Source organism: Periophthalmus magnuspinnatus, chromosome 4, assembly GCF_009829125.3.
Source record: "Periophthalmus magnuspinnatus isolate fPerMag1 chromosome 4, fPerMag1.2.pri, whole genome shotgun sequence".
NCBI lineage: Eukaryota > Metazoa > Chordata > Actinopteri > Gobiiformes > Gobiidae > Periophthalmus > Periophthalmus magnuspinnatus.
The window spans coordinates 11,819,570-11,840,091 of NC_047129.1; the positions used below are offsets into that span (position 1 = coordinate 11,819,570).

A 20,522-nucleotide genomic window follows, 5' to 3' on the forward strand; every position below is an offset into this window, starting at 1 on the left:
ACAATCATAATCAATAATTTTATTATTTACAATAAGCTTCACACTTATAAACAGAACTTCACAGTAATGTGAGCTTTAAATAAAAACACAAAAAATATAATCTGTACAATACAAAATTTGTGAAAATCTGCCATTTTATCCCTGTTGAGATTCACATGTCACATTGTGTGTGTCCGCCTTGGATTACATTGCACTCATAAATCTGAAGAAGTGGCCTTTGGTATAATGATTTGTACACACATTCTCCAGATATCCTCTCAGAACAAAGGCATGCACATTGAAAATAAACTGGAAACAAAATCTCAGATTATTTCTTCTAGTTTCTTACACAAGATCTTTATGGTCTGTTTTAACAAAATGTGATTTTGAAATGTAGTTTAATTGTAAAATAAAACAAAAATCTGAAACAAAAACAAGTAAAGTACACTTTAGAAAAGAATAAAACATGATCTAGTAATAAAAGAGCAGCTTAGATTTAGTGTTTGAACAGAAAACATCGAAGGCCACAATAAAAATGGGAAAATGGCTTTAGAAACTAGAAACTCAACATTTGTAGACAAAGTGCACCATTGGGTTTCAAGTTGGCAGCTGTACAGAAATGTTCTTGGTCTTTTGATCACAATCTCAGGGCAAAAGTTAATAAGAATGTTGAAAATAGTGTACATTTTTGCTGTGATTGTGTTTGGTACATAAATGAGCAATTTAAAAAGGCACCATGAATCCTATTGTAAATTGACCATCACAGTGAATAAAATCAGTATATTGAGATTAGAAGACTCATTGACAGATGAAAATGTGTGGACCTGCATTGTTTAGATAGAACTATTCAGATGCAACATGTGTCATAATCTATTCAAATGAAGCCTTTTCCAGTGTACATCAAAACAAGATCTCCAACATAGATAACATTAATTTGATGGGAGATGTGGTTTGTGTGCACATACCACCATAACTGTACATGTGTATTTTTATTTTATGCATTAAAAACTTTGTGGAGTTATGCAAGGTGACATTAGGCCAAAAAATAATAAATAAAAGGCAACCTTATAATTTATATTAAAGACACATGCACATGAAGAACTAACCTGGAAAATACATTCATAAAACATTTAGATCTGGATGGGTGGGCTTTAGTCTTGTACTATATTAAGCTCTTATCGGTATAAATCATACATAAAACTTTTTTGTCAATGTGAAATAAATCATAAACCAATTTCTTTCAAATAAATCTAATTTTAAAATAATAATTTAAAATTCAAGTTCATACATACACATTATCCAAGAATTACTTGGAACCACAATAATATACATTTTGCTCATGTGCTGAAGACATACTGCAGTTATTTTGTGGAGAAATCAGTACTATGAGATAGGTCTCTGTCTGTGGTTCAAATTAAAGAATTTGAGGCACTGAGGCCATAACAAGGCCACAGACAAACTGTCCATATAAAAGGACACTTAGGCGACAGAGAAGCGTAGTATGTTTCTGCAGCTTAACTTCAATTTCCCTCAGGATGGATAAAGTATCTCTCTCTCTTATTGGATAATCCACCCACACACCCCTGGGCTCTTTTGCTCCAAAATGACTATAGGTCCCATTAGACAAAGAAAATACTGAGTGCAAGTATTAGTGGACAAACACGTTTTCTTACAGTACAGAATTTTACCCATTTCTGTGGCACTGTTGAAATGATCCTGGATGATTTTCTTAATACATTCTGCATATTGTCTTTTGACCCATATCACTGATTGGATATACTATTTTTAATCAAGCACACAAAAACCTCTCTCTGAATAGTTTAAATATGGTCTGCTCAATCAGAGAAAATGAATTCTAAGCCAAACCAGTTTCCTCATAATCTGGGTAAGATACTGTACTCTGAAATTCAGCCAAACCAAAACAGAACTTGAGATCTATCAAATCTTTCTCACAGAGCAGCTCTTATTGTGTGGACATAGCTTTTTCCAGGTATTGACAACATTGAAAGAGAATGTGAGATTTCAAGCAACAGTTAACAATTACTTAATGATGAGACAGATATCACTGTAGTATGTACAAACCAAGTGTTATTACTGGCAATTAAAACGGATTACTGTAAACAAATAAAAAGATTTTTTTTTGTACTGATTTCCCAGAGGTACAATGTGTTTGTTTTCAAACATTGTCTGTTGGCTTGTACGAGCTGATTACCTTTACAGTCATTGTGACTACCTTTGTACCACATCACTAATCTCTTTAACACAGCTGTGCAGGTTGTCCAGTACAGTGTTGGGCCCTACGTTGTTCAAACCTCCACAGCCAGACGAAGAGGCCCTCAGTTCTTGCAGGCTAAGCTCTAGCTTGCCCACCGCCTCTCGAAAGGCAAATTTGTTTCTCATTTGAGGAATGCAGTCTACATAACCTGAGCAGTAGTCTAGCAGCTGGTGGCCAGCATCCAGCACCTGGCCACTGGAGGGGCTTTCAGAGCTGGCATTCAGGGCGCTGCTCAGGCACTCCGCACACTCCAGCAGTGCCTCGCGGCTCACCCGCTCCGGTGGCACCCTCTCCGCTTGTTGCCTGGTTCGTCGCAGTGCTACTTTGGATGAGGCTGTGGTGGTAGCTCCATTTGCCATTTTGGTGGGGGTAGTGTTGGTGGTACTTGGCACTTGTGGTGGTGGCACTGACGGTCTACCCGTCATTGCTCCTCCAGAAGTTCGGACTGATCTTTGAGTTTTTAAGGTGTCTCCATTCATTTCAACAGGAGCTGCCCCTACCTGCTCTTCTCCCTCTGCGCTGTTAGAGTGCTGCAGACTGCGTAGAGTGGGGGGTGGAGGGGGAGCACACTTGGGTTTGACCAGTCGAGGTCTGTCTCTTTCTGCTTGCTCAGACAGCAGTTTGAAACGGTTCCCCTGAGAGTCTAGACCGACAAGGTGCACGTCTGCCGGGCTGTGCTTCAGTGTGGGGGATATTAACACTGGTACTTTGTGATTGTGAGTAGGTGCGCTTGTTGAATTTGATAAAGAACTTAAATTAGAAGCCTTAGAAGGAGATGACCAGCTCTGCTGCCGATCTACACCTGCTCCAATGTTCTCTCGTCCCTCTCTAACCCTAGACAAAGTATCAGAGTCGCCCACCTCCCCTCCAACTGCAGGTGTTCTTAGTCCTATTGCAGTACTCCTTGGTAGTAGCTTGGCTTTGGGCCTATCTCTGATTTGAGCAGTCCCCTCATCCAGTCTCTTCAGCAACGTTTCTGAGGGCCGTGAAGCACCATTTTCTGGCTGAGATGTTGTGGATGCAGTTCTTTCCAAAGGTGGTTTTGCACTGCGGTTCCTAGGTAAAGTCAAAGCCATTCGCTCCAAATCGGGCAGCCCAGCTGACATAGAGGATGTAGAATTGGACCTGGGAAAGGGTTTAGGCCCTCCTACTAGACTAGTCCCCTCTTCTGATGATGTGGGCTTCCCTGTCCTTAAACCCAGGGTCTTTTTAATAAGTCTAGGAGTAAAAAATCCCGCTAAACCACTCCAACTGCTAACACTGGAAATGTGCGAATTAAGTCCTGCTCCAGTGGGTTTCTGTCCAAAAGCAGCGCCACAGCAGCGGGACTGCGTTGGTTCAACGTGGGAGTGAGAAGGTGAGGCTGAGAAGCCACTGAGACTGTCCGACTGGGGCAGGGGAGGAGGAGCGCTAAAATCAGCGGTGGGCTCATATTTCTTATGAGGCTGAGTCTCCATTTCTCTGAAAGAACTGCTCCTTTTAGGTGGGGTGGGAAGGTTCTGTTGTAGCTGAGACGATGGGGAGGAGGAGACTGTTTTTTTCCTGATAAAAGAGCTAAAAAACCCTCCTTTGCGATCCCGCGTAAATGTGCCAATTTCTGGTCCATCCTCCAAGAGGTTGTTGGGAGACTTGTCCCTAGGTTGCTGTTTTCTTGGTAAAGCTGGAGAACTGCTTCCTCTACCATCACTTCCCAAAATGGCAGAGCCCCACCCTGTAACACAAAGCATGTATTCAGTTTAGTAATTGGAAAGCCCTTCAAAAGAACATTTAATAGATGTTGACAAATAAAAGTAAAGAAGTATCTAGAAATATAGAATTGCTACATCACACACTTTATCATATACTTATATCTTAAAATGGAAATAAAGGTGCTTCTGACTATTGATGTTAAATTCTGACTAATGACCAGTACATGTGTAAATATAAACTTGCCAGTTCAATGATTATTTGGGGGACATTTTATAAACAAAATAATGCATCTTTCCTTAACAAACTAAGCATCATTGAGTATCTTCCCAACAATCATGAAGATGTTTTGAAAACAAGTATTTTCTTTGTTTTTTTGTTTATTGAAAATGTCTCTTTTAAATGATAGTAAATTTGGTTAGTTGGTGAGCCATTTATAGATAATATTCATGGGTTTCAGCTTCCTTTTTAATGGCAACATTTTGATGACTTTTGACCATTCAAAAGATGAAATATTTAGTTTTGAATTGTTCATATTTATGTCAACACTGCTTATTTTTCATTTTAATTTTAATATTTTTTTCTGAAACCCATGGATATGTTCAGAAATGAGAAATTACATACAGGTTAACTTTTTTGATAAAAAAAAATATTCAAGGAAAAAAAACAAAACACATGCAGACACACAGACAATAAAAAAAACAAAACAAAACATAGAATTCAAATTTAATAGTGTGGTTATTCAAGTGATGTTCATTAGTTGAGGGAAAATATAAAACACATAAAACACATACAAAGACAAATCCAATAATTAAATAACATAAATAACTTAACATTCCCTAAAATATTATTTGTTTTTTAAACTTTCTATGATGGGGTGAAAACTAATTTATTACTTATATACCGGTATATCATATATATACACACACACACACATATATATAAATATAAAGCTATTATGTCAACACTATTAGGGACACTAAGGGAACATGATGGCTCTTCTCTTCAAACGGCGCGCTTGCCGACGCTGCAGAGTTGTCTCTGAATCTGTAGACTCATAGCGGCTGGGGGAGACCATGTGTTTTTCTGTACCTGAGTGGCCTTGGATGCTGAGGTCAGGTCGCCCATCAAGTCCACTCTCTATGTTTTCTTTGTTCTCTGCATGTTTGAGTGTTCGAGATTTTGATGGTAGCAACGGCATGTTGTGACCAAACGTTTGTAGTGGTCCACAATGACCAGAGGAGGCAGTCTTACAGAGCTCCTCTGCAACTTCTACAACAGACATAAATGTACTAAATGTAAGTAAATTACACATTACTGTGTGAAAATCCAACAGTACAATCAAACAAAAACTGTACCTTCAGAGATGCTAGAATCATGAAACATTGTTTCAAAAGCTTGATGCGTTTCTGCAAAAGAAGGTCTGTCCAATGGACTCCACTGCCAGCCTAAAAAGTAATAAAGAGTGTTTCATTAAACCATGTCATAACAAATTTTGTTTTTGTACTTATCCAAACTAACGGACTCACAAGCTCGCATCAGTTCGTAGACCTTAGGTGGGCATCCTTCTGGCTGTTCCATGCGATAACCTTTCTCCAGCAGGTCGTACACCTGAGACAGATCAATCCCTGGGTATGGTGACATGCCGTAAGTAGCAATTTCCCAAAGTAGTACACCAAATGCTGTAAAGGCAAAACACATATATTAATTAAGGAAAAACACTTAGACCATTAATTGTGTCTTTATTAGCAAACAAAAGCTAACCCCAGACATCAGATTTGATAGAGAAGGTGTTGTAGGCCAGGCTTTCTGGTGCAGTCCATTTAATTGGAAACTTTGCACCAGCATGAGCAGTGTAGGTGTCACCAGTCATCAATCTGCTCAGGCCAAAGTCGGCAACCTTTACAATGTGATTCTCACCCACTAGGCAGTTTCTTGCAGCAAGATCTCTGAAGAATCCAAAAAAAAAGTTAAAAGAAAAATAAGACATATTAGGTAAAATACATAGAAGACATTTTACCTGTGAATGAAGTTCTTCTTTTCCAGGTACTCCATGGCAGAGGAGATCTGTGTAGCCATGTAAAGCAGCACCACAGCATTAACTTCGTCCTTGTCACATTCTCTTAAGTAGTCGAGCAGATTCCCATGCGGCATGTACTCAGTGACAATGTAGAATGGAGGCTCCAAAGTACACACACCTGCTCAAAAATACACCAGTGTCAAAATAATAGACCATTTATCAATAAAAAATGAATGTAAACTGTAATCTTGATGAATACTGACCAAGAAGTTGAACAAGGTTTGGATGTTTAACCTCCTTCATAACAGCTGCTTCTTTGAGAAACTCTTCAACTTCCATGGTGTCTTCCTGTCATGTTAAATATATAAAATAAAGTCCATGGTAACAATGTGTACTTTTTGTACCATCATTTTAACATGTAAGGTTAGTGTCTGCCTGTAGGTGGCAATATACTACCAATAAATATGAATCATGATTGAAAGTTGAATTGTTCACTTGGGATCAACAAAAAAATCAATCAATAAAAACAACAAAAAAGATGATTAATAACCTTTAGTGTTTTGACTGCAACTGTGAGGTTGTACTTCTTCCACACACCGACATACACTTCTCCATACTGGCCTCCGCCCAGCTTGTGCTTCATGGTGATGTCTGTTCGCTCCATTTCCCATTTATCATGGATGGGAGAAACTCCGTATACTGTAGGCTTGTTACATTTGGGCGCAGGGTAGTGCAGTGTGGTGACTAGGCCATCAGCTACAGTGGAGTGATGATGGACAAGCTCAGCCAGGGTGGCAAACCGACTCTCAGACGTCACATATACCTACAATTAGATCATATGATAATATTTAGAGAAAAAAAAAATCAGTCAATAGAGTCCCCACAAAGTTTCTGACTTTAACCTTTCCATCAGATGCAGTGTTGATACGGTAGTGGTAGACTCTCCCCTCATAGCGAAGAGAAATAGAGAGCTGTCCAGGACTGCTTTCACTCTCTCGGACAAGGAAACTGCCGTTGATTAACGATGATAAGAGATACTCAGCGGCACTACGAGACACAGGCCCGTGGTACCAGCTGTGCTTCTCCAGACTGTTGACTGGGGTGATATAGTTGGATGGCACCCAGCCTTGGCCATTCTTTGAGCGCACTTCACTCCATTCACCATTCTGGTTGTAACCCAGCACTCGCAGTTTCTCACCTGAACAGACAGAAAATCAAAAAATTGAGCCACCTGTGTACTTAAATGTGCTTCTGCAGTTTATACACGTTATGCCTGTAAACATTAAACTATCGCAATGCATTACATAAAGAAACCAAACTCACAATAGGATAGCTCAGTGAGTCATGGTTTAGACATGACCCATGGAAACTACATAAAAACAAACAGAGCTGGGTGAACCAGGATAAGGAGGGCCAACCCAGGCATGTAGTGACTGGTACCTTGACTGACTGACGTCAGTGATGAGCAGCAGCAATACAATGAGCAAGAAAATGAGGGACGGTGGATCTCTACAGTTATATTAGACCCATTCTGAGTTTCAAAACTAAGGGATAGCCAAAGTGTTGACCATTTCAATCTAAAAATGCTTAACACATAAAGTGTAATAAATAAATGTAATGTCAACAGCATATTCAGGTAAACTAAATAGATATTTAAAAGCTATACCTTCAAACAAAGCAATACATTTACAAACAAGAATGGTAAACGCTCAATGGACAATTGTTCCACAAAACTCAAAATTATGAATTAACTGAAAACAAAACTGAGATTAAGGATAATTATGTGTGTAAAATATGGAGGTATAGGGGACATATTTTAAATGACTGATGTACCAAAGTTTCTTACCTTTAGTAATGCTCAGTGTGTTGTCACCGCTGGCAACAAAGTCATAAAGTGCTACAAAGAGATTGGGGTCGCTCTCCGCTGCCCCCAGGAGGTTCTCCTTGGAGCTCCATCGCACAGCTTCAGTCAGAGCCGCAGAGTCAAGGCCAAACGGTCGGTGAAGCACTTCTGGAGAGAAAAGAAGAGAGAAAATAAATAACACCTCTTCAGATTGTCACAAGTGCAACAATGCAACACTGTTACACTTGAGGTCAAATAAAGCCTATGTACCCGTTTGTCCAGCTACACTGTTCAGACTGCATCCAGTTTTTAGATTAGGGGCACTGAAAGAGCCCCACTCTTCCTCAAAACTGCTGTTTGCCTGTAGGCACCTTAAAAGCATCACTTCAACGTTCTAATGTGGTTAGCAGCACAGCTATACAGATAAGCTGTGCCTAGAGTCCAGGTCAATGCACTGTGGAAGTGGAGAGCAGCTGACTTATAGACCAATAGCTACAGGGAGGAGGGGCTAAAATATGACAACAATGAAAGAAACTCTCCCCAAACATTGTGGTAACTACACAACACACCCCCACACACACACATACACACACACACACAACTACATAATGGACATGCGCCAGCTGCTGCCAAAGACACTGATTGCATGTCTGAACAACTGTAGTGGGAGACAGCATTATCAAAGGAGAACAAAACTTCGATTGTACAATGTACTCACATTGGTCACAGCAGTCTACTGTCTCAACTTAAATACAGAAAAGCTAAACTACAAAACCAGTGCCATTAAAATTACCCAAACATTAAACATACATAAACTAAATTTGGGGCTCCATGGTTCATCCTTCGATAAATATATAAAACATTCTCACCTTTGTTCTGCAGCAGCATGCACTGCATAGCAGCACTGGCTGTGACCTGGCTAAGCCAAAGTTCCCAATACATCCTCTGACAAATTACTATCCAACTATGTATGAAAAGGCTTTTTAAAATCTGCCATAACGTTTGCTCTGTGTAGTTTTACCAAATTTGGTAAATTAACTGTTGTTCTTCGGAACTAAGAAAATTAACCAAAAATAAAAGTTGATATAGAAAACATTCCTAAACTTTGAACTCCCTAAACTTCTTTGGGCAAGAATTTGAAAATCCCACGCAATGGTCCAAGCGACTTCTGGTGAGCCATCACAGCCGCGGTCAGAGTTCTATGTATGAAATGAGCAGGAGTAAGTCCCAGAACACATGTGTGAAAGGGGAGGAGACCTGACATAAGCCTAAGGACAGCAGGGACACAGTCTGGTGAAAGATGAGATGAATGTGAATGTGTGGCTGTGGCTTACAGCAGATGGCAGTCCTCTGGGAGGACAGGTCTTATTGACCACCGTTTTCTTGTAATCAGGCTACAACTGTTAGAGCCAACTGCCCAAGCAGCTCAGATCACATTTCTGCATATCACACCCACGTCAGGGGATTGTCACAATGTCACAGTGATTTTATGCCAGAGGTCTCAGGGTCTTGTGCAAATTAAAATGAGTTTAAGTTGGTGTAATTAGGCAACTCATTTCTTAATTTCAAAACAACTGTGAACTGATCAAATAATCTAGTTAAATAAGTTTTTCTTGCAGAGCATTTTTTTTTTTATAAAACAGTCCCTCAGACCATCCACTAACTTGAAAATCCTTGAGGTCTGAATTCTGCTCGGACCAGTGCACACAGTCTTTGCATTCAATGACAGAGTGTGCATAGTGGTTTAGCTGAACTTTGGGTTAGTGAGTGTCGGGCAAATGCTCTAGCCACTGTGTGCCACCCCAAACCTAATGGCCAATCATTAGTTGAGAGTACGTTGGTGAGGCCTGTACGCTGAAAGCTTTGATTGAGGGGGCAGTTGGTCTGCAGGGGGCATGTCGTGTGCTGCCTCCAGCAAGCGCTCTGTGACAGTGCAGCACATGTGAGGAAGAAACTGGGCCTTTGTGTCGTGTAGATGGAGAGCATTCAACGCTCAACCCCACAACAGCTGGGAAAAGGTGACCGTAGCACATGCTGATGCCAAACTACTGCAGCTGTCATCAAGAGATTCTGTCAGCCAACCTAAGTAAACCAAGTGTCCTAGAAGAAGATACTGCTCATCACAACACACAACTACAAGCCTGAGAACGAGGCTCTCCATCTGTGGCAGCAGACACACCAGGCGGAGCAAGATAAACTAAAGATGTGATGTTCATGTGTGACCTGCTACCCTTCTAAAACAGCCTAGAGGTGCAAGTGGCTTAACTGTGCAGTGTTACCTTCTATTATATAATAAAGCTAAGGTTCAACTAGGGCTACTTGAACTGAAGTAAACAGTCTACAAGTAGAAAATTATAAACTGTGAGAAACTTTTCCTCTCAAGCAACTATGTACATGCGCTTAAGCAAGCAACTATGAATGCACTTAAGAATTCATGTTAAGGTACAGTATGTAGCCTGCACTCACTGACACTTGTTCAAGTTTGTCCCTCACCTATACTTTCAGTGTGTGGACAGGACTCATGTCAAACCTCAGAAATTCCAGAATTCTCTTAATGAGCTGCACAGGCTGCACTATTAAGGATGGTCGCAGGTGCTTCAGTTTAGTATTATTGGAAATTATTATCCATGTGCAGTCAGAAGTTGACCTTTAGCAGACTATTAGACTCATTTGTATACCATATAAACAAGATGCTTTGCTTGAGCAGAATTTCTCCATTTTATTTTTTACTACTCCACCTCTGTAATCTGTGAAGAGCACAGAGCGGTGGTGAAATGGAGAAGATAATTCTTCTTGCGCGAGCATCACCTGTTCATTCATGCCGAAGCCAACAGCATTAAGGTTCGGCCTCACAACTGATGCAATCCTCGATGACTAAGATATTCCATAGACACAAACTGATGGAAAAGCTTGAATGGCCTCTGCCCCACCTCCGGACAGTTAGTCCCTGGTAATGGGCTCTCATAAGTGCTTCTTCAGAATTCTTCTAGCAACTTAAGTCATGTTCAAATCACTCTGACTGTGTCAATCCAGTGTGAAGTCACTAAAGCCTTCCGGCTCAGGCTGCTAGATAATGGAAACATTTAAATCATGGTTATTGTGTACCATCAATTGTTAACCTGTAGAGGCAGAAATTTAGAGTTATTATCGTTGTTAGCAATGTTTTGTGAATCATGTTAAAGGTACTGCAGATTAGATGAGAGGTTGCTCCATGTTTTGAGGGGCAGAGGGAGTGCACATATCATTTAGTAAAGATCATTTCATTACATTTTCAACTGCACTGTTTTCTAATTGAATGTAGTAATAATTGTAATCACTAATCACAATTTAAATTTGAGAACTGATATGGGGGGGGAAAAACAATATTTACTGTTTAGTATTGCTAAACTATTGCAGGTGCGATATGTATCCAAATATGTGTATTGTTGCGAAGGATATATGCAAAATTGATTGAATATTGTCATTGGCTACCCTATTTCACACAAAAAATTGCAAGAGATAAAAAAAAAAATGCATTAAGTTTTTCTCTTCCTCTCTCACCTTTTTAATAGAATAGAAGTTGATAGGATAATACCCCCCAAAATATTTACTTTTGTCAAATAATCACTCTACCCAAGCAAGCAGAGAACAAAGCTGAAAAACCCTTTAGACTGGGAATACAGACACTAAATGAATCGCGGCGTACACTGCAGCAGGAAAGTACGCAAGACACAGATCCTTGAGGATTTCGCAACGAAGTCTCATCATGACACAAGAGACGAGGAAACTGACCGTTGCTCAAAGGAATGCTACAGACATACAGGTGAATGATGGGACACTCCTCGACACAGAGCTGGTTTACTTTAGATTCAAACCCAAGGCTAATCCAGCTGTCTGATGAGCTGGAGATTGTGTGTGTGTGTGTGTGCTTGGGTGTACGTTTGTCTGTGTGTGCGCGTGTGTGTGAGGGGGTTAAGCTGGCCTGGGGTGTAAATTTAAGCTGCTTTACAATGACTCAGTGTAATCATCAGACTGAAGCCTAAAGATTTTATCTCTATAATGTCCTAGATAACCAGACAGAACAGGGCAGTAGTCAATTAACTTTTATTTAAGTAATATTATCTATTGTATATAAACTGCAATATCTGGTTTATTAGTCAATAAGACTAATAGACAAGTAGATTACAGACTTTATTAGTAGTAAATACACAAAGGGCTTTGCGGAGACATCGGCACCACAGGGTGCCTCATCCTGATGAGGATATTAAAAAAAACTGGGCTGCCAGAAGTGACCAAACATTCTCTTTAGTTTCTATTCAATGACTACCAAGAAAAGCTTTTGCAATTTTTTGTTAATTTGCAATTGAGTTCAATCAATAAAGCAAACTCTACAGTAGAAATGCAAGCATCTCAGAGTGGATCCTGGAATGAAACCAATGCCACACAAGACTGGCACTGGCATCGTTCTGCTCTTACCGCACCACATGTAATGCCATCACAGGAGCTTTTGGCTGAGCACATTTTAAGGGTGAGGTCTAGAGACAGTGCATCCATCTGCAGTGAGTCTCTGAGGGTGCACATTAATCCTGGCCTTTAGTGAAGAAAAAGTCCAGGCCAAAGTCTTAGCATTAATCAATTAGAAAGCCGATTTAGGAAATTTTCATGTCAGTGGGAGGCACTTTAATTGACAACATTTTTTATTGCCTTTGTTTAAAAAAAACAAAACAAACAAACAAATAGCTTATATGATTATACCAATAGAAAAATCTCTCAAACAATACATAATGGCTGAGAAAGTTATGTCAAAAATACGCTTTGTTAGTTTTGTGTCTTACTTCAACAGGAGCTGTGCCATGGCTCCTCCTGGTGGTTAGGTGCCGTCTCTAGGATAAGTGACTATGCATCCAGTTCACCATTATTACCATCATTTGTATCAAAATTTAGAAAAATGGTGTAACGTTTGATGACATAATAAACAAACTCCATGGCTTATTTTACTAAACACAGGGCACAGTTAAGTTTATGTGTCTTTAATCTCATTTACCTGAAGGCTTATGTTCTTGGATCAGTGTCTCTCTTTAAGGCCAGCTTCAGAATCTGTGAGAATATCACTGACTGCTGTTGCCAAAATCACACTTATTTTTTGATCTGCCCCAACTGATGATCATCTGATTATCTCAACAACTGCACCAACTTGACAAGATAAACCTCCTGCACCAACTAGTGACAAAACAAACAGTTTTATGGGGTGACCATCTGTGTCATACTGAGCCTTTAGCACACTTTCAGGCTAGCTTAAATTTCTTTGTGAATTGTTTTATACATACAGCAGAATACAGAATAGAAACAGCATCAACATTCAGACACCAAACAATAAAAAAAGAGAAGAGAAAAAAGAGAAGTGATGCCATGGCAAACTAGAGCTGACTTGTCATGATTTTTCTTTGTCTTGGAATAAAGAATGCAGCTGTAACAGTAGCAGATATGAATACAATATTTGTTAATATAAACAATCATATACTCAACCAAAGTATATTAGGACAAATCAACATTGCTCTTTCAATTGTATGATATATTCTCAATCAACAAGAGCTGAAACAAGTCATTCTTAATGTTCTTCAGATATTCACTGAAACAATACACTCACATACACACGTACATATACACACACACACACACACACACACACATACATATGTTGCATAAAGGAGAAAGCTGAAACCCATGTATACCCATAGCAAGCCTGTCAATGCAGCGTGTAAAAACAGAAAAAGCAGACATGTGCGGGCAGACATCCCACCATCTCTGTCATCTATTGAAGATGTTTTGCAGAGTTGAGTCGATAACAGGAATGCAAAGGCAACACCAGGAACACAACAGCAATGCAATAGTTGCATTTCCTTTGCCACAGAGCAGCCTTGGGGTTTGGGAGTGCATACAGTATAAACTGTCAGACAGAAGAAGCAAGTGGCCATATAAAATATTGTAATGTATTTGGTTGATTCTATAGTGAGTTAATAGGGTGGAAAAGCTACACAATCACCCAAGGCAAGTATTGCTGCTCACCAAAGCATGGTGAGCAGCAACACTTGCCTTGGCTATAATACAAACGGAACCATGACTTCCTTCCTTTAAAAATCCCTGTCTTCCATTTTGGAGCATCTAACACAATACACAATAAAAAGAACATGATGTTAAAACTTACTCAAGGACACATTTGAAAACGGATTAACTGATAGGATGTAACTTTAAATTTAGTCGCCCTTTCTGGATAAGTTGTCAGGAGATGAGGACTGTGTTAGCAGCTGTTAATGAGCAGTAAACACCAGGGTAAACACACATCAAAATAGCAGAGACTCCAAATCGACAAATCACGGCCATCCACTTACCTGAATGAAATGTGAAGACATTGATCCCGGGATCTAGTACAGTGCCCACGGCAGACCTGCCCGGGGGTGTCCCGGTGTTACTGCCGGGATCTCTGGGTCTCCTCCCGACACCGCTACTCCGACTCCCTCTCCCCTGGTGCGGCTGGGACGTGTGGGGCTGCGGTGGCAGCCCGGTCGAGGTGCTCTCGCCGACCCGGCCTACCTGCTGTCCCATCCCGACAGACAATGTAAAAACAAAGTGCAAATACCCGTTCTGCCTCTGCTTCACATTCCCCCAAAGTAAAGCGGCCTGGCCCAAACAGTCTTGCCGATGATCCCCTCCCCAGTCTCTTCACAGGGCTAACCAGTGCGGCTACCTCGTTAGCCTATTAGCCTGTTAGCAGTTCAGAGTGAAACCCACCCACCCTTCCCCTGACAATAAAAGCACAAAGTTTGGGTGGGACTCTTGTTGATTCAATTTGTATACTCCCGACACCGCTGGAGAATTTCTGAACGGTGCCACGCGAGTCCTATTCCCACAAAAGTTAACCTTTAGCAGGGTTTTGGCGTTGTCCGGCCACTACGCGCCCCCTCTGCCGCCGCCATCTTTACCGCAGAGCAGGAGATGTGTTGCACACAGAGGGGGGGGGGGGGCCCTCCACATCCTCCTCCTCCGCTCTGTGCCCTGTGCACATGGATCTATCCATGCAAGGGACCCCACTACCGATACACTTATTACAGAAAATGTTGTTAAAATCGACATTTGAAACCAATGAGACGCAATATTGTTTGAAACATTTATTTTCCATAGTAATATTAATCCACAGTCAATTTAAATTACACTATGGCCGAACAGATAAATAAATAGTAGCTTCAAAAATACAAAGCATTTAGATATCTGCAGTCCACATCATTATGAAAGACATGTCTCATTAAGCCATATGAAACCAATACATATAGCTCACTAAAAAACATAATGAGAACATTTAATCACAATCCTGATGTGTCCTGGCAATTGTGCATACGCGGTCTTTTAGTAGTTAATACACTGCCACCGTGTGGTTGTTTGTATTTTAAGCATTTTCAAAAAAAGAAGACGTAAGTAAAGGTCTTTTTCACAATTCAGTTGAAAGCTTAAGACAACCATGTATTTCAGACACACTTTATATTGATACATTCTTTTACTATTATATGAAATGTTCCTTGTGCAAGTCCATTAGTAGCATTAGTGCATTAGTTACAAAATTCTTTGACCAAATGTGGTCAATGTTAAAGCCAATACTATTACAGTCTTTTGACTGTAAATAACCATTTTCTGAATAATACTTCAAATTAATGTTTGCATTTAGCTGCCTTTTCGTTATTGCAAACACAAGAATAAGTTGCACCATTTATGAGTTTAAATGCTAAAAATCCATAGTATGTATACAGAAATTAAGTCTTCAAAAATCTTTAGATAGATTTTTTTTTTTTTTTTTTTTACTGTAACTTAAAACAAAGTAAAGCTTTTGCTGTTTTAGTGTAACACACTTGATTGATAAGTGTCTATACATACATTCATGGATTATTCATTATACATTTTTTGTGCATTACAATAAAACAATCATGTAAGTGTAAGAAAAGCTGGCTGGCATTTACTCAAGAATCTTCAGGGGAAGCAATCCAAGCACAGATTTTAGTCTGCAATTGTACCTCTCTCACAGCTCCAGGATCTCGGCTTTAATATCTCAAAGAAGGAGGGCTGCGAGACAAAACAATTACCAGGGTAAATCATTGTATAATAGTTAAGATTACATGCATGACAAAAAGGCAACTGACCTCTTTTAAGGGGCAGTAGATTTGGGCATACCACTCCTGAGAGTACAGACAGATAATGACGCCCTGGCCCAAAAACAGGGATGTCCACATGATTATGTTCCAGATGGGTCCTTTTCTTTGGTCATGAAGAATAAAGTTAAACATCACTATAAAATAAAATGAAAGAAAAGAACAATGCAAGAGATAAGTTTTACTGAATACTATATTTTACATGATCATTTTCCTATTTCTTACTTCCAAAACACATGAAGAGGCAAAACAGTACTGGATAGAAGAAGCCAAAGCAGACAGCAAGGATATACTCATGGACCACAGCGGACACTGTGAACACAAAAAGCATGGCTCCAGCTCGAAAACGTTTCTGTGAAATCTGGGGGGAAAAAATATATATATATAAATAATAATACACACACAAAACATGCAAGAAAGTTAGATCCTCTGAATTTTGAGGGTCCACCACCTGCTTGTCTTTATGGATATGTTATTCCTTTGCCTGAAGTCTTTCACAATAGAGCATTAAAGTTGTGTATCTCCAGGGAGACAAGCCCATGGCACCACTAAGCTGAGTTACAGGTCAGAAAGAATGTAGGTTGTCAAGGGTTTTTGAGCAATAATAATATCTGTATCTGTAATTAAATAAATGCAGCAGCAAGATAAACATTTAATGCCATCCTGTGAAACATCCTAAGCAAAGCTATAACATCTCCATGACAACAAGCAGTCATATTTTGACCCAAATATCTGGAAACAAATCTACTACTGACCCACAAAAAGTCACGATACACATAGTAGTAAAGCCAATCATGGACCACCACATTCCATGTGCGATAGTAATTGGCAAAAGAGGTTGAATTCCACCAGTCCTAGAACACAAAGCAAAGGGGCTTATGAATTATAAAATCAAAAGTGTGAACTTATTTCCAGATTGGCAATATGCACCTTGTAAAACATTCTGTCAGCAAAACAAAGCATTTCAGCAAAAGCATTCAGCCAGCAATGAAGGAAGGCAAAAAATCCCAAGAACAGAACCAACACTCCTGCAAAAGATTACCTCCAGATGTTAAGTTTATTTTATTTAACAAACCGGAAGGGGGGGGGGGGAATATCCCATATATATTTTATATATATATATATATATATATATATATATATATATATACATATACACACACACACACACACTCCAGATAATGTCATTGTACCTGGCAGGATTGAGTTGAAGACACATAGAACCATGGCCCGCAGGTCAAAGGACTGTAGACTGATGCTGCGAAACTGAGGTATGCAGAGTCGTACAAACACATAATAGGCATAAAACAGACTGCCTAGAACCTGTTGATAAACAAATTAACATTATATGATGCATACACCAGGGATAATGTTATATCGTACCTGAAGAAACTTTGTGGCCACGTAGCCCCATCTTATCATTGGGTTTCTTAAGAGAAATGTGGTTGGATTTTAACAGTTATTAGGCATTTTATCAGTGGTATTCATAGCAATATTAGTAATTGTTACCTGGGATAGTTGTCTCGATAAATAAGAGTTGGAGCAAATAAAAAATACAGATAATTAGAAACCTGAAGGACCTGTCGGTTGGGGCCTATTAAAACACATTTTTGGTTAGTATAAAAAAAAAAAAAAAAAGATACAAGGTTGATCATTAAACATAATATAAAGCAACATACTCCCTTTGTCCTTGTTCCAAGCTAACACTTTTGGCACATTTTCTCTAACAAAAGAATGGGCTTTCATAATCAATCGGACCTGCAATTCAGACAAATTATAAAGTAAGATACAAGCATCGGTATTCTGAAAGCATTTGTACAAGCCAAGTGAACTACCTGTTCTAAGATAATGATGAAGCGGGATGCAGGTGGCAGATTGTTGATCACAACAACATAAGCAGGCAAAAGTCCCAGACCCAAAGCCTGGTAAAGCAAATACATAGAACCAAACAGCACACTACAGAGCCTGGAGTAACTGCTAGAACCAGTCTGACTCTGGGACCAAAAATAGAACAGAGTGTATGGCACCACAAGGACAGACAGGAACATGCAAATCCATGTGGAGACCACCAAAGGAAACTGTCCGAACGCATAGACAAGCAGGTCAAAATCCAGAACTAGTCTAGGGGAAGAGAAGAGACTCAGAACAAAATATTTGTAGCATTAAGGCATGGAAGCTAAAAAGTCAGCTCAACCGCACCTGCCTTCATCCAAGAAATCCACCACTAAAGTACTGAGGATGAAGAGAATGAGCAGGGCAATGAACATGTGGTAAATGGTCCTAATGTGGTTGACCTCAAACAATTCACTGAAAAATAAATTAACAAAGATCAGGTACCATGTTTTTAATTTTCCTAAATCAGAAATTATAGCTGCACAATGTAACTTTTCTGGTGGGAGGTCTACAATCTGCTTGCTGCTCCATGGAGATGTTATAGCTTTGCCCGGTATGTTTCACGGTATGGCGTTAAAGTCATACATTTTTACATTTAATCAAATTACAGGTGTTTTATATTACTAGAAATTACCTTGCCTGATTGAGTCACCTGTTTGCCTCGATGGAGGCAGACAAATTTAATGCCAATTTAATGCTCTGGAACATTCCAGGCAAATCTCTCCATGGAGACAAGCAAGTGGTGTTACATAGTGCACCTTTAACCTTATTTGATGAAAACACTTCAACCAAACTCACTCTAGAAGAGACCTCCGACTCACAAACTGTTTTCCTTGACCATGAGGGGGACGAAAATGCCTGAAAGCAATAGAATAAAATAAACATGATTAACATAAAGATAAATTGACACACACATGACTTTTAGTGGTACCGGAGTTTGTTCCTCTCCTTGTCTGAAAGGGGCGGGGAGAATACAGCAGATACTGGCGCAGGCTCCAGGGTAGCAGATTCTTCAATGAGACTGTCCATAAAGTCATTGACATGAGTGTCAAACTGACGCATCAGGTCACTCTTCAAAAACTGGGAGGCAGAAATAAGAATTATTCACAGATCCCAAAGATAAACAAGGAGCGAAATGAGATAAGCAAAGATAAAAATGTTATAAAACTAACAGATGCTATCACTTTCATTTTATTTATTGGCTTATAAGTGCAGAGAGGCTTATACAACACACAAGGTAACAGTTCCTTAAAATAGCTCATCACAAACCAACTTTGTGTCTATTGAATCAGTGACAAACTAAATATTAATACTCATTGGTGTTAAAAAAAATACTTATTACCTCAGCTCTTCTTTTTAGTTGTAGCTTTTTGCTTATTACATGTTCCACTTCAATTTTTCCTATGTGCAAAAACCAAAAAATACACAAATAAAAAGTCAGTAGTTAGTAACAAAGATTAATGTTATGACATTGAGTACCATGCTTTGACACACCTATATTTATAGTGACATAGGTTGCCAAGTTACTCATGCAGTGACCATAAAGATAAACAGCACTACTGAACATTGACTTGAGAAAAACAAACCCTACATTGCTCATCCTATACAACTTAAAACGCTAGTCTTAGTCTTAAGGTTTATACTTTGATAAAGCAAGTTTATCATCAGGTAAATCTGAACTGCAAATAGAATGTTCTTACCATTTGTTTTTAAGTAGTTTTCTCCATTTTGTGGGTGTTTAGTTGAAGGTCCATCATCCATGGTGTCACTGAGGTCAGGGAGAACTGGCATTTTAGGAATGGCTCGACATCGAGACCGGAGACCACCTTCTCCCTCAGTGTCCATCCTAAGTCAGAACCTGGAAATAAATAAATGACGGATAAAGGCAGCTGTTATCTTCCTGGCCGAGAATAAAGACGAGGAATCTCGGCGATACACAATGCAAACACTGCCAGTCAAATTAGGCTCACATGACATGAGCACGCGTTACCAGCAGGACGTAGCTGTCACTTTTCTGCTAGCCATACCATTTACAACTCAGACTGTCACAGGCTCTTCTCTAAATCACTCTGATTGCACGATTCTGTCGCTTACATTGCCGAGATTCTTAGTGACTAGTTCAATTTACACCTCAACATATAAACAACTTGTTTGCGTCTCTCAATAGCCATCCAGCGGACATGACTGCTGCTGATAGCCTACACGATTTGTAACACACAACCTACTTACCTCCTCAGGCTTTATTTGGCGTTGTTGTCTGGACTAAAATGTGCGTCTGTCCGGGGTGATCGTGTGCGAAGCGTCTCTAAAATGTTGATCCACGGCATCAGTGTGAGAGCTGCACACCTTCTCCATTGTATAAAACTGAGGCGAGCACGCGCCTCGCGGGGATTGGCTGTGCGTCTCTCCTCCTTATGACGTCACTGCAGCACATTGGACTGACTGGTTTTCAAGACTCACTCATCAACTTAGTTCTATTGTGTCTGTCCTCGAGACGGTTAATACATGCTATTATATATATATATATATATATATATATATATATATATATATATATATATATATATATATATATATATATATATATATATATATATATATATATATATATATATATATATATATATATATATATATATATATATATATATA

The 20,522-nt window shown here is 39.5% G+C and overlaps 2 protein-coding genes across 4 annotated transcripts; both read right to left on the bottom strand.

Annotated features, from left to right (window-relative positions):
- Positions 1-4: 4 nt before the first annotated feature.
- abl2 (c-abl oncogene 2, non-receptor tyrosine kinase) lies at positions 5-14,822 on the bottom strand. Of its 2 annotated transcripts, none has more exons than XM_033992040.2 (11): positions 14,172-14,822; positions 7,807-7,971; positions 6,863-7,158; positions 6,511-6,783; positions 6,224-6,308; positions 5,961-6,138; positions 5,705-5,889; positions 5,470-5,622; positions 5,299-5,388; positions 5,033-5,212; positions 5-3,965 (listed from the first exon to the last, which is right to left on the bottom strand). In XM_033992040.2, exons 1-11 carry the CDS (start codon positions 14,383-14,385, stop codon positions 2,209-2,211), a joined length of 3,576 nt encoding a protein of 1,191 aa, XP_033847931.1. In that variant the 5' UTR covers positions 14,386-14,822; the 3' UTR covers positions 5-2,208. The 2 variants fall into 2 exon arrangements, with proteins under 2 accessions (XP_033847931.1, XP_033847932.1); XM_033992041.2 differs by lacking the exon at positions 14,172-14,822 and adding an exon at positions 8,074-8,256.
- Positions 14,823-14,937: 115 nt separating this feature from the next.
- soat1 (sterol O-acyltransferase 1) lies at positions 14,938-20,292 on the bottom strand. 2 transcript variants are annotated; one of them, XM_033964977.2, is made up of 16 exons: positions 20,100-20,292; positions 19,571-19,728; positions 19,213-19,271; positions 18,802-18,950; positions 18,669-18,728; positions 18,177-18,284; positions 17,813-18,098; positions 17,657-17,735; positions 17,487-17,571; positions 17,361-17,406; positions 17,171-17,300; positions 16,908-17,005; positions 16,733-16,831; positions 16,203-16,338; positions 15,969-16,114; positions 14,938-15,891 (listed from the first exon to the last, which is right to left on the bottom strand). In XM_033964977.2, exons 2-16 carry the CDS (start codon positions 19,713-19,715, stop codon positions 15,826-15,828), a joined length of 1,692 nt encoding a protein of 563 aa, XP_033820868.1. In that variant the 5' UTR covers positions 19,716-19,728; positions 20,100-20,292; the 3' UTR covers positions 14,938-15,825. The 2 variants fall into 2 exon arrangements, with proteins under 2 accessions (XP_033820868.1, XP_055077157.1); XM_055221182.1 differs by lacking the exons at positions 14,938-15,891; positions 15,969-16,114; positions 16,908-17,005 and having other exon boundaries at positions 16,212-16,338; positions 20,100-20,229.
- Between the last annotated feature and the right edge of the window lie 230 nt (positions 20,293-20,522).

Bases quoted from the DNA above. Each gene is read 5' to 3' on its own strand.
- abl2 (XM_033992040.2), bottom strand. From the start codon at position 14,385: ATGGGACAGCAGGTAGGCCGGGTCGGCGAGAGCACCTCGACCGGGCTG. The intron at 5,623-5,704 runs GTTAGCTTTTGT...TTGCCTTTACAG, and splicing joins TATCAAATCTGATGTCTGGG to CATTTGGTGTACTACTTTGG. The intron at 5,389-5,469 runs GTGAGTCCGTTA...ATTACTTTTTAG, and splicing joins CTACGAACTGATGCGAGCTT to GCTGGCAGTGGAGTCCATTG.
- soat1 (XM_033964977.2), bottom strand. From the start codon at position 19,715: ATGGACACTGAGGGAGAAGGTGGTCTCCGGTCTCGATGTCGAGCCATT. The intron at 17,006-17,170 runs GTACAATGACAT...AATCTTTTGCAG, and splicing joins CTTCAACTCAATCCTGCCAG to GAGTGTTGGTTCTGTTCTTG. The intron at 16,115-16,202 runs GTAAGAAATAGG...TTTATTTTATAG, and splicing joins CCTCTTCATGTGTTTTGGAA to TGATGTTTAACTTTATTCTT.